This window comes from Malaclemys terrapin, chromosome 3 (assembly GCF_027887155.1).
Source record: "Malaclemys terrapin pileata isolate rMalTer1 chromosome 3, rMalTer1.hap1, whole genome shotgun sequence".
In the NCBI taxonomy this organism is placed as follows: domain Eukaryota; kingdom Metazoa; phylum Chordata; order Testudines; family Emydidae; genus Malaclemys; species Malaclemys terrapin.
Genome location: NC_071507.1, coordinates 27,872,146 through 27,885,531, shown reverse-complemented (window position 1 = coordinate 27,885,531; position 13,386 = coordinate 27,872,146). Strand labels below are relative to the sequence as shown.

The 13,386-nt window shown below is 42.2% G+C and overlaps 1 protein-coding gene across 3 annotated transcripts in view; it reads left to right on the top strand.

Annotated features, from left to right (window-relative positions):
• Nucleotides 1–13,086, top strand: part of FSHR (follicle stimulating hormone receptor) — a 179,463-nt gene extending 166,377 nt beyond the window's left edge. For all 3 annotated transcript variants that reach the window (XM_054024383.1, XM_054024384.1, XM_054024381.1), the window contains one exon: nucleotides 10,822–13,086. In XM_054024383.1, the coding sequence (XP_053880358.1) occupies nucleotides 10,822–12,052 (1,231 nt within the window). In that variant the 3' untranslated portion in view covers nucleotides 12,053–13,086. The remainder of the gene's footprint in view (nucleotides 1–10,821) is intronic.
• Nucleotides 13,087–13,386: the final 300 nt, after the last annotated feature.

Sequence of the window (13,386 nt, the reverse complement as noted above, 5' to 3'; positions counted from 1 at the left end):
CACATGACAGGGCCGTTCAGTGGCTCGGTGCATCAGGACATCTTTTTGACTCCGGAGGGGTCTAGCCAGTCCCAGCAGTCCAGCTCTGGTGTACATGAAGCAGGGGATGCGAGCTCTGGTAAGCATTTTGCTTTGATACTGCATGGTGAGAGGAGATTGACCTCCCATGTACTTTCTTATATGGTAAAGGAGGGATAAGGAACAGAAATTAACAAATAAGCCTATGAAGCTATGCAGTGGGGCTTGGTGGAAAAGTACCCTGGGATGTCTCGGGAATCCTCCATAGTGATATCTAGGAAACTTTCCTATAGGTATTCTGCAATCTGCTGCCAAAGGTCCGTTGGCAGAGCTGCCTTGTTTCTTCCCTGAAGGAAACTTTGTCATGGCAACCAGCAAATATTTCTGCAGGGACCAAAGCAGCACACAGGTGAGCAGCATACAGACCTGGTCGGAAGCTGCACACATGCAGGAGATGCACCTTTGCATTCTGGGTTCCCTCAAGAGTGAAATATTGGGTTTGATTACCCTAATTGGCATCTGGAAAAGGGTGCCAATATTCAGAATACTCTCCCTAGGCTTGTGTAGTGTCCCTCTTTGCAAACAACCCTTTGTCCCTTCTTGCCCATTCCCCCTTCCCAACTCTCCCCCCCCACCAAACTCACCATATTTCCAACTCTGACCAAGCTGTGTGCTAGCAAAGGGACAATGAGAAAGGGGTGTGTTTAACTTTTGTGATTCACAGCTGTGAGAGATCCCACAATACTGTCTTTGTTCATTGTATCTTTGCCTTCTGCAGATGTATCCCTGAGGACCCAGTCCAACACACCGGTGGAGTGCCTCAACCAGATAAGGCAGCGAACCAGGAGAAGTAAGGAGGATATGTTTTGCAAACTGCTGCAGTCAACAGATGCAGCAGATAGTGAAACAAGAACTCGGAGGGATACAATCAATGAAAGACTCAGGCTGGATAGCCTGGAAAGGAGAGCCAGACAGAGGTGCTCAAGTCCCTCATGATGCTGCAGTCTTAGCACATCCGTGCATGACTCGCCGTGCACCCAATACAGAACTCTGTTCCATGTATTTTAAAGAATCCTTATTGAGGTTGCAGAAACAAACCATCCTGATGTGTAGAAAGAATAGTAAATATGGCAGGCAAGCAGCTTGGCTTAACAGTGAAATCTTTGCTGATCTTAAACACAAAAAAGAAGCTTACAAGAAGTGGAAGATTAGACAAATGACCAGGTAGGAGTATAAAAATATTGCTCAGGCATGCAGGAGTGAAATCAGTGAAATCACACTTGGAGTTGCAGCTAGCAAAAGATGTTAAGAATAACAAGAAGGGTTTCTTCAGGTATGTTAGCAACAAGAAGAAGGTAAAGGAAAGTGTGGGCCTCTTACTGAATGAGGGAGGCAATCTAGTGACAAAGGATGTGGAAAAAGCTAATGTACTCAGTGCTTTTTTTTGCCTCTCTCTTCACGAACAAGGTCAGCTCCCAGACTTCAGCACTGGGCAGTACAGTATGGGGAGGAGTTGACCAGCCTTCTGTGGAGAAAGAAGTGGTTTAGGACTATTTAGAAAAACTGGACGAGCACAAGTCCATTGGGCGCTGCATCCGAGGGTGCTAACGGAGTTGGCAGATGTGATTGCAGAGCCATTGTCCATTATCTTTGAAAACTCATGGCAATGGGGTGAGGTCCCAGATGACTGGAAAAAGGCTAATGTAGTGCCCATCTTTAAAAAAGGGAAGAAGGAGGATCCGGGGAACTACAGGCCAGTCAGCCTCACCTCAGTCCCTGGAAAAATCATGGAGGGGGTCCTCAAGGAATCAGTTATGAAGCACTTAAAGGAGAGGAAACTGATCAGGAACAGTCAGCATGGATTCACCAAGGACAAGTCATGTCTGACTAAACTAATTGCCTTCTATGATGAGATAACTGGCTCTATGGATGAGGGGAAAGCAGTGGACGTGTTATTCCTTGACTTTAGCAAAGCTTTTGATACGGTCTCCCACAGTATTCTTGCTGGCAAGTTAAAGAAGTATGGGCTGGATGAATGGACTATAAGGTGGATCGAAAGCTGGCTAGATCGTCGGGCTCAACAGGTAGTGATCAATGGCTCCATGTCTAGTTGGCAGCCGGTATCAAGCAGAGTGCCCCAAGGGTCGGTCCTGGGGCCAGTTTTGTTCAATATCTTCATTAATGATCTGGAGGACAGCATGGACTGCATCCTCAACAAGTTTGCAAATGACACTAAACTGGGAGAAGTGGTAGATACGCTGGAGGGTAGGGATAGGATACTGAGGGACCTAGACAAATTAGAGGATTGGACCAAAAGAAATCTGATGAGGTTCAACAAGGACAAGAGCAGTCCTGAACTTAGGACAGAAGAATCCCATGCAGTGCTACAGACTAGGGACCAAATGGATAGGCAGCAGTTCTGCAGAGAAGGACCTAGGGGTTACAGTGGAAAAGAAGCTGGATGTGAGTCGACAGTGTGCCCTTGTTGCCAAGGAGGCTAACGGCATTTTGGGCTGTATAAGTAGGGGCATTGCCGGCAGATCGAGGGACGTGATCATTCCCCTCTATTCTGCATTGGTGAGACCTCATCTGGAGTACTGTGTCCAGTTTTGGGCCCCAGACTACAAAAAGGATGTGGAAAAATTGGAAAGAGTCCAGTGGAGGGCAACAAAAATGATTAGGGGGCTGGAGCACATGTCTTATGAGGAGAGGCTGAGAGAACTGGGATTGTTTAGTCTGCAGAAGAGAAGAATGAGGGGGGATTTGATAGCTGCTTTCAACTACCTGAAAGGGGATTCCAAAGAGGATGGATCTAGACCAGGGGTTCTCAAACTGGGGGTCGAGACCCCCCAGGGGGTCATGAGGTTATTACATGAGGCGTCACGAGCTGTCAGCCTCCACCCCAAACTCCACTCTGCCTTCAGCATTTATAATGGTGTTAAATTCATAAAAAAGTATTTTTAATTTATCTAGGGGGGGTCGCACTCAGAGGCTTGCTGTGTGAAAGAGATCACCAGTATAGAAGTTTGAGAATCACTGATCTAGACTGTTGTCAGTGGTACCAGATGACAGAACAAGGAGTAATGGTCTCAAGTTGCAGTGCGGGAGGTTTAGGTTGGATATTAGGAAAAACTTTTTCACCAGGAGGGTGGTGAAGGACTGGAATGGGTTACCTAGGGAGGTGGTGGAATGTCCTTCCTTAGAGGTTTTTAAGATCAAGCTTGACAAAGCCCTGGCTGGGATGATTTAGTTGGGGATGGATCCTGCTTTGAACAGGGGGTTGGACTAGATGATTCTATGCCCTCCTCAAACTCCTCCCACCACATTCCTCACATGTTTCCAGTCCCTTACAGTACTCTGTGCACTCCACCCCTAGGGACTGGTTTCACAATGAAAGCTGGAGTTACAAGCAGCTGTGAGAACAATAACCGAGAGACTTTTCCTCATTACCACGTCCCCTGTTTGATAAAATATTTGTGTATTGTCCTGCTATTAAACTTTAGTCTTTGAAATAAAATGAGTCTTTATTTGTATCATACACATGGTAGTTGGTGTTGACGTTCAAACACAGTGGCTATATGCAGGAATATTTGCTCAGTACAATTAACGCTCAGGAAGCAGGCACTACAGGGGTCATTCAAGGGAGCAAGCAAACATTGCCTGGCTGAATGCATCACATAAAGACACATTACTGGGAATAATTGTCAAAATGCTCCTTCAAAGCCTTCCTAATTCTAATAGTCTCCCGCTGTGCCCCTCTAATTGCCATGGTATCTGGCTGCTCAAAATCAGCAGCCACCCAATCTACCTCAGCGCTTCACCCCTGGGGAAACTTTTCCCTCTTCACTTCGCAAATGTTATGCAGAAAATAGCAGGCTGCTATGACCAGCCGAATATTTTCCTCATTGAGGTCTAACCTGCCAAAAAGGCAGGGCTAGTGACCTTATAATCTGCCAAAGGCACATTCAACGATCATTCAGCACCTGTTGAGCCTGTTGTTGAAGCACTCCTTGCTGCTATCTAGGTTCCTGATGTAAAGCTTCATGAGCCATGGGAGGAAGGCGTATGCAGGGTCTCCAAGGATCACTATGGGCATTTCCGCATCCCCAATTTGAATGTCCGTCTGGAAATAAAGTCCCAGCATGCAGATTTCTATACAATCCAGTGTTCCTAAAGATGCACACATGCATGTTCCCTGACCACCCTGCATGGACGTCAGTGAAATGGCCCGGGTGATCCAACAGTGCCTGCAAGACCATGGAGAAGTAACCCTTCTGGTTGATGTATTCCATTGCAAGATGGTTTGGGGCCAAAATTGGGTATGCATTCCATCTGTCACCCAGCCACAGTTTGGGAATCCGATTGCCTCAATGCCATCTTTTATTTCCTGCACATTATCCAGAGTCACAGTCCTTCATAGCAGGAGGTGATTAATGACCCTGCATCACCATAGCCCCCACAATGTACTTTCCAACTCCTAACTGATTCATGACTGACACCAGAGTTGCCAGCTTCCACACAGCGATCACTACTTATTTTTCCACAGTGAAGCAACTCTCATTCTGGTGTCCTTGCACTGTAGTGCTGGGGCAAGCTCTGCACACAGGTCCAGGATGGTGCATTTGCACATCCAAAAGTTCTACAGCCACTGCTCATCATCCCATACATGCATCACACTGTGATACCATCATTCGGTGCTTGTTTTCTGAGCCCAGTACTGACAGTCCACCATGTGCAGCTACTCTCTGAATGCCAGCAGCAATCTTGAATTATTTCTTTCAAATGTACACAGTAGGGCAGGCACTACTGATTCATTTTTTGATTCAGAGCTCATGAAATACTTCAGGACCAGTCACATGGTGTTCATCATGCTCATCACCAGACTGGTCAGCAGTTCAGAATCCACGCTAATGCACCCATAATGCACCACAATCCATTCCCACAGCTCCCAGCAGCAGAGGGTGGTGAGTGGCACAGTGAAATAGTTACCCACGATGCAACACTTTCTCTGTTGATGCAAGAGCAACAACTCCATTGACACAAGGAGCATTTTGTGGGTGTGCACATCCGATGTAATTAAAGTGGCTTATGATCATCAGTGTAACTTATATCGACTTAACTCCATAGTGTAGACACAGTATAAATCAGCACAGAGAGGCACTTACATCGGCAGGAACCAAATTTAAATAAAGACACTTCCACAGGTAGGTTGCTGCAAGGCAGCTTCCATCAACCTAACCCTGCAGTGTAGACCAGGCCTATATCTAATGGTATGTGGATAGTGGCATTAGCTTCTTTCTAGACTCCATTCCCTCTTTCAAAATCAAGACTCTTATAATTTAAAAAAAATGGAGCACAACATTAATTTTCAAAACTTTCTCCAAATTGTTTGTTTTTAATTAAGCTACTGAGAAGTCAAGAAAAGCTTATCCGGAGCAAGTCATTCAAGTAGAGACAACATGGAGAAAGGATTCTATTGAAGTCCCATCCTTATATTAAAATAACAGAAAGGTTTTAATTCAGGAAAGTAGTGATATACTTTGAATCTGAACCTCAAAATCTTTTGCATGCACATTAGCTTAGATATAGGGTATAGGATGTAGTAGATACACCTGCTTCCATGTCAAAGCATTTTCTGTGTCTGACACAAGCTCTGTGTGTACTCAAGACTGTTCAATTGTTTTGAAGAGTCCTTAATGACATATTCAATCCCACTGTGATGATTGTTTGATCAAGGACTACACTTGATAAGTGGAAGAGAGATTATTCATCATCATCATGAGAGTACTGGTGTCGCTTGACTTCATCATACATTATCCCTATACTATTATTTCTCCTTTCAAGATTAGATCTAGGATGTGATTTGTCAGGGAGAATAAAAATTATCTACCTGATAACCTGGAATATCCATTTTTAAGGATGTTTGAGCCTTATGGTTGTCACACAAGAACCCTCAGAGGATGTTCAGGGTCAGATCCTCAGCCCCATCTGGCTGCTCCAGTGATTCAAAACTACCCTAACAGCAGTTAAGCAACATTCTGAGGAATCTGCTCTACTGGAGAATCTTTAGGTGGTGAAAGCTGCCACAGTGGCTCCTACACTATCCTCTCTCACAGCAAAGCACCCCTACATGTCAGTGATCCCTGGCTCCCAGAAGAACCTGTTTGGGGCGATGGGCAACCAATGTAAGTTACAGGACCCTGTGGCTGTTCTAACTTGTGTAGGGGATCTGGTCAAAAATGGACCAGCCTCAGGATCCAGGACTTGTAAAGATGAATTAAAGATAAGTCAGCTTTGTCCTTCCCACTCAAGCTCCCTGGTCTTGCACAACACATGGCTCAGTTGGCCCATAAGCTCTGGCCCTAAGATCTAATTTTTTGAGAGCTTATGGCTATAACATTGGTCTATAAAATCATAATACTAAAAAGTCTGATGTTGATCTAATAAAAGATACACTACATTTTATACTAACTTGTATAAAGTTTGCTTTGCAGGCTGTGTTGGAGGCCCTCGTTCATCTGTGATTCAAAAAATAATTTCCTCCTGTCTATATGTCCCTGAAGCTGACAATTCCCAGCAGGAACTTCAGCCATCGTTTTGATTGTTTTGACATAAAGATTAGCTTCTATCTAAAAGAATCATGATGATATGACTTTCTTCTTACATTTGAAATTGCCTACACTATGAAATTATGTTGACCTAACTTACAGCCATCGCAGTTATTAAATCACTTGTGTGTGTGTGTGCACACTTGGGTCCTTGTGTCAGCGGTGTGTATCCCCACCAGGAGCACTTGTATTGATTGTATTGTCAGTGTGGGGCATTGTGAGATGGTTCCTGAAGACCAATAACAGTCAGCATAAGAAACACAGTATCTACACTGGCACTCAGGAAGGTGGTGTTACTAAATGGACATAGAGAGACACTTATGTTGGCAGGAGCCAAATTTAAGTACAAAACTTCTGAGTTCTAATCCTAGTTCTGATGCTGGCTTTTGTGACCTTGAGCAAGTTACTTAATCTGACTGTGCCTCAATTCAAGTTCCTTTAAGGCATCCTGTGTATTCTAAGAGAAACTTACTCTTGCTCTTCATTGCACAAGAACAGGTAGCTATGAATGGTACTGTGCAAGGGAAAATTACTGATTTGTAATTATAGTTAAGTTTTCAAGATATTGTTGACATTATAAACTATTTCACTATGGAAATGCCCCTGAATACTTTAGGAAGAGCAACTTCAGAGAACGATTCAAATCCCTTTCCTTTAAAAAAGCAGATTTTTAATTACCATGAAAGATAACTAAAATTAACAGTTACTCTATGGCATTGCAGTGATGAAAAAGTACAGAAAATAATTCCAGACACGGGGTAATTTTTTTTTCAAAAATGCCTAAGTGACTTAAGTTCCTAAGTCCCCTTAGGACCCTTAGCGGCTCCCTAAGTCACTTTTGAAAATGATACTTAATTGCCAAGGTCAATAGGCACTTTGAACTTTTTACCCTCAGTCTTTACCATGAAATACTGTAATTGTCTGTGATTCCAGTCTTACAGAGTGACTGGCAGTTTTATTTGATCTTTTTTCATGCTAAATACGTTTGTTTTTTTGGGGGGGGGAATTAAATTGGAGAGCTAACATGTGCCCCCTCTTTCACACTGGAAACTAGAATGGATCCCTTGCAATATAATATATAACCAAAAAAAAAGGATTCTTCAGGACAGTATGTTTAAATCTGGATTCAAATACTTGGTTGATTAAACCCTCCTCAAAGGCCAGCATGAAATCATGTAATTTGAATGTTGTTTGCACAGCATTCTTCAAATTTTGCCCATCTTGTTGTGAAAAGAACCATAAGATGAAATTGTGTATCTGTGTGTTGAGACAGACTGATAACTGAGCCCACACTCTTACATTTTTCCATACTCTTTCTTAGATTTCATCTACTGTTACCTAAATAATTAACAGAATATTACTGTACTGATAAGTCTCTGGAGTGGATTCAGAATATATTTTGAGACAAGGAAAGCAGATTGATGAATTGTATAAATAAAGGAAGACTTGCTAATTCATCAGTAGAACAGTAACAGGTACTGGGGAATGGGAAGAATCCCATTCACTGTTACAGACTAGGGACCGAATGGCTAGGAAGCAGTTCTGCAGAAAAGGACCAAAGGGTTACAGCGGATGAGAAGCTGGATATGAGTCAACAGTGTGCCCTTGCTGCCAAGAAGTCTAACGGCATTTGGGGCTGTATAAGTAGGGGCATTGCCAGCAGACTGAGGGACGTGATCGTTCCCCTCTATTCGACATTGGTGAGGCCTCATCTGGAGTACTGTGTCCAGTTTTGGGCCCCACACTACAAGAAGGACGTGGAAAAATTGGAAAGAGTCCAGCAGAGGGCAACAAAAATGATTAGGGGGCTGGAGCACATGACTTACGAGGAGAGGCTGAGGGAACGGATTGTTTAGTCTGCAGAAGAGAAGAATGAGGGAGGATTTGATAGCTGCTTTCAACTACCTGAAAGGGGGTTCCAAAGAAGATGGATATAGACTGTTCTCAGTGGTACCAGATGACAGAACAAGGAGTAATGGTCTCAAGTTGCAGTGGGGGAGGTTTAGGTTGGATATTAGGAAAAACTTTTTCACTAGGAGGGTGGTGAAGCATTGGAATGGGTTACCTAGGGAGGTGGTGGAATCTCCTTCCTTAGAGGTTTTTAAGGTCAGGCTTGACAAAGCCCTGGCTGGGATGATTTAATTGGGAATTGGTCCTGCTTTGAGCAGGGGGTTGGACTAGATGACCTCCTGAGGTCTCTTCCAACCCTGATATTCTATGATTCTATGATTCTACTTTAATGGGGATATCTAGGGATCTGATTCAGCAATGTGTTTAACCACATAAATAATCTTACTGGGTGCTAGAACAAGTTTTATATTCAGTAGTATTCAGAAAATACAAGCAACATGATTTACTAGCAGACATGCAAATCTGCTATCTGTAAGCATAGGAAGTAATTTACCTGTAATTAATTGTGCTGGTCAAGTCTGCATAAATTGAGGAAAAGATGGCAGTGAATGTAATTTGCTTATCTGGAGCATCTTGTCTCATTTGTCAACTTTTGGCACCCTCTTTTGGACCATTATACACCCTCCCTACCCCTTTGCTTCCTTGGTTTGTTTCTTGAGATGCACACCAAATTCTCGGAAGAGAATACATATTTCAGTCCCTTTGCATAAAAAGTGATGATTGGAAAATTTCAGTGAAAAACTAAAACATTCTAATTTTTTTTTTTTTTGCATTCTCCCTGCCTTCTCCCATTTTTCAACCAGCTGTATGTTTTGCAATGATATTTTGTCATTATTTATGTGATTTCACCCCAAGCTATACTTTAGCACCTATAGGCCCTGACTCTGCAAACCCTTATACATGTGCTTAATTTTATGCATGACAGTAATCTCATTGAAACCAATGGGATTAATCATCTCTCTAAAGTTAAGCATGTGTATAAGATTTGTAGGACTGGGGCCTCAAATCTTGACCAATGACTTAGATATTGGCATAAAAAATATGCTTATTAAGTTTGCAGATGATACCAAACTAGGAGGGATTGCAACTGCTTTGGAGGATAGGGTCAACATTCAAAATGATCTGGACAAAGTGGAGAAATGGTCTGAGGTAAACAGGATGAAGTTTAATAAAGACAAATGCAAAGTACTTCACTTAGGAAGTAACAATCAGTTTCATACATACAGAATGGGAAGAGACTGTCTAGGAAGGAATATGGCAGAAAGGGATCTAGGGGTTATAGTGGACCACAAGCTAATTATAAGTCAACAGTGTGATGCTGTTGCAAAAAAAGCAAACATGATTCTGAGATGCATTAACAGGTGTGTTGTGAGCAAGACACGAGAAGTCATTCTTCCACTCTACTCTGCACTGATTAGGCCTCAACTGGAGTATTGTGTCCAGTTCTGGGTACCGCATTTCAAGAAAGATGTGGAGAAATTGGAGAGGGTCCAGAGAAGAGCAACAAAAATGATTAAAGGTCTAGAGAACATGACCTATTAAGGAAGGCTGAAAGAATTGGGTTTGTTTAGTTTGGAAAAGAGAAGACTGAGAGGGGACATGATAGCAGTTTTCAGGTATCTAAAAGGGTGTCATAAGGAGGTGGGAGAAAACTTGTTCATCTTAGCCCCTAAAGATAGAACAAGAAGTAATGGGCTTAAACTGCAGCAAGGGAGGTTTAGGTTGGACATTAGGAAAAAGTTCCTAACTGTCAGGGTGGTTACAAACTGAAATAAATTGCCTGGGGAGGTTGTGGAATCTCCATCTCTGGAGATATTTAAGAGTAGGTTAGATAAATGTCTATCAGGGATGGTCTAGACAGTATTTGGTCCTGCCATGAGGGCAGGGAACTGGACTCGATGACCTCTCGAGGTCCCTTCCAGTCCTAGAGTCTATGAAATAATCAGTTAATAAGAGGTGCAGAGTTGTTAATGGGAACTGCATGATATCTCTTATTTATTGTAAAAAGAACAGGAGTACTTGTGGCACCTTAGAGACTAACAAATTTATTTGAGCATAAGCTTTCGTGGGCTACAGCCTACTTCATTCTGTTGCATCTGATGAAGTGGGCTGTAGCCCATGAAAGCTTATGCTCAAATAAATTTGTTAGTCTCTAAGGTGCCACAAGTACTCCTGTTCTTTTTGCAGATATAGACTAACATGGCTGCTACTCTGAAACCTTACTTATTGTATTTCTTCTGCTATATTTTTTAGGCACTAACTATATTCTGTTCTTCCATTCCAGTTTTGCATTGCATCCAATATGTAATAAATCTGATGTCATGCAAGATGCTGATGAGCAGCCTGCGGACAGGGTGCACAGAAGATCTGCAGCTGAGGATTACATTTCCAACTACATAGGTTTTGACTCACTAGAAAATGAATTTGACTTTGACTACGGCTTATGTAATGAAGTAGTACATGTGGCTTGCTCTCCTAAGCCTGATGCCTTCAATCCTTGTGAAGATATCATGGGATACAATATTCTCAGAGTCCTGATATGGTTTATCAACATTCTAGCTATCACTGGGAACATCATTGTATTGGTTATTTTAATAAGCAGTCAATATAAACTCACTGTCCCTCGGTTTCTAATGTGCAATCTTGCATTTGCAGACCTTTGTATAGGCATCTATCTGTTGTTGATTGCATCTGTAGATATACAGACCAAAAGCCAGTATTATAACTATGCCATAGACTGGCAAACTGGTGCGGGATGCAGTGCTGCAGGGTTTTTCACTGTGTTTGCGAGCGAACTTTCAGTTTACACACTGACTGTGATCACTCTGGAAAGATGGCATACAATCACCTATGCCATGCAACTGGACCGCAAGGTTCGATTTCGGCACGCCATGGTTATTATGATTTTTGGTTGGATGTTTGCCTTCACTGTGGCCCTTCTTCCCATATTTGGAGTCAGCAGCTACATGAAAGTCAGCATTTGCTTGCCCATGGATATAGAAACACCCCTTTCCCAGGCTTATATCATATTCCTTTTAGTACTGAATGTTCTTGCATTTATGATCATCTGTACCTGTTACATCTGCATCTACTTTACAGTGAGAAACCCTAATGTCATCTCTTCAAACAGTGACACCAAAATTGCCAAGCGCATGGCTATACTGATCTTCACCGATTTTCTGTGCATGGCACCAATATCTTTTTTTGCAATATCGGCATCACTCAAGCTTCCTCTCATCACTGTGTCCAAATCCAAGATCCTCCTGGTTTTGTTCTACCCTATCAATTCATGTGCCAATCCTTTCTTGTATGCAATTTTCACAAAGACCTTCCGCAGAGATTTCTTCATTTTACTGAGCAAGTTTGGTTGCTGCGAAATGCAAGCCCAAATTTATAGAACAGAGACTTCCTCATCTGTCCATAATTCCCATATGAGAAATGGCCATTGTACTCCAGCTTCTAAAACCAGTGATGGAACTATTTATTCATTAGTTCCTCTGAATCACTTGAACTGAAATATTTGTGTGGATTTACGTATATGGCAGCATGATTGTTTTTAACTGTGAATTTGTAAAATGATTTTAACATAACATGTAAAGGTATATTTTCAATGGGAAAACATTTTTATTTTCTGCTGTACGTTTTATTTTTATGAACAGCCAGCAAAAGTGACATATCATCTTCAGTTTTTGAAGGACAACCAACAAAACTTCAGTTAACACTTCTTTGAAGAATGTCTCAAGAATGACAAACTCTGGAGAATGTATTCTCTCCCCACACTTTTCTAAAGTTGTCCTAGGATATGTAATGCATTGTGTTTGAGAATCCAGTGTTGAGTAAGAATGCAGAATTAAAATGTTTTGCTGTAAAACATACTAGAGATCTTGTTAAGGGTACAATAACTTGACAAAGTAGTAATATATACTACACATTCATAGAATCATAGAATATCAGGGTTGGAAGGGACCTCAAGAGGTCATCTAGTCCAACCCCCTGCTCAAAGCAGGACCAATTCCTGACATTCAGCTGACAAGAGCTAAAGTGCAAGATTATTTCACTTACCCCCGCACAATGGTATTGGAAGAGGAGATTTTGGTCCACATTGTTTTTGTTTCCATCACCAAAGCAGGGGCTAAAAGGCACCTTCAAGTCAGTACTGGTCCATTTCTGACCCAAATCCATGTGATGGGAAGTGCACGTAAAAGTCCACTAGCAAATGATTGATACACTTTTCCTTAGTGAGCTGAATGTAGTTGCAGAAGTCGCTCTCATTTCAAAACAACATTGTTTGAATCTGGTGATTAAGAGTATTTGTGACTTTGTACCACCAGATTCTGACACGTGAATGGACAAACACCTTGATCCTGCAAGTCCCTTTGGGCACCTGTAGCAAGCTGCATTGAACTTGGAGGGAAGAGCACAGGCTGCAGGAGGACAGAGTTTGGAGGAGGCAACAGCCAATTTGTATGCACTTGATTTGAATGCAAGCTGCAATTGCAGCATCATTGTATATACTTCTCTTAATAAAGAGCCAATTTCGTTTTAGAGACATGAAGTCCTCTCATGTTATTATTCAGCACTTGGTACATGAAACAGTGCTCAAAAGTGAATGCAAGATGGTTGTTCTCCAGCACAAGTTCAATGAGAAGCTAAGGGTACAAGCTAAGTTAAACACTAGAACCTACATTTTCAAAAGCGATTAGTGCTTTTAGGTGCCTTAATTTTTGACTGCCCAATTTAAGAAACCTTAAAAGGACATGATTTTCAGAAAGTGATGGGTATCTGCCATCTGAAAATCAGGCCCTTTAAGGTGTCTTGAGACACCCAGAATCACAGATCCCTTTTGATC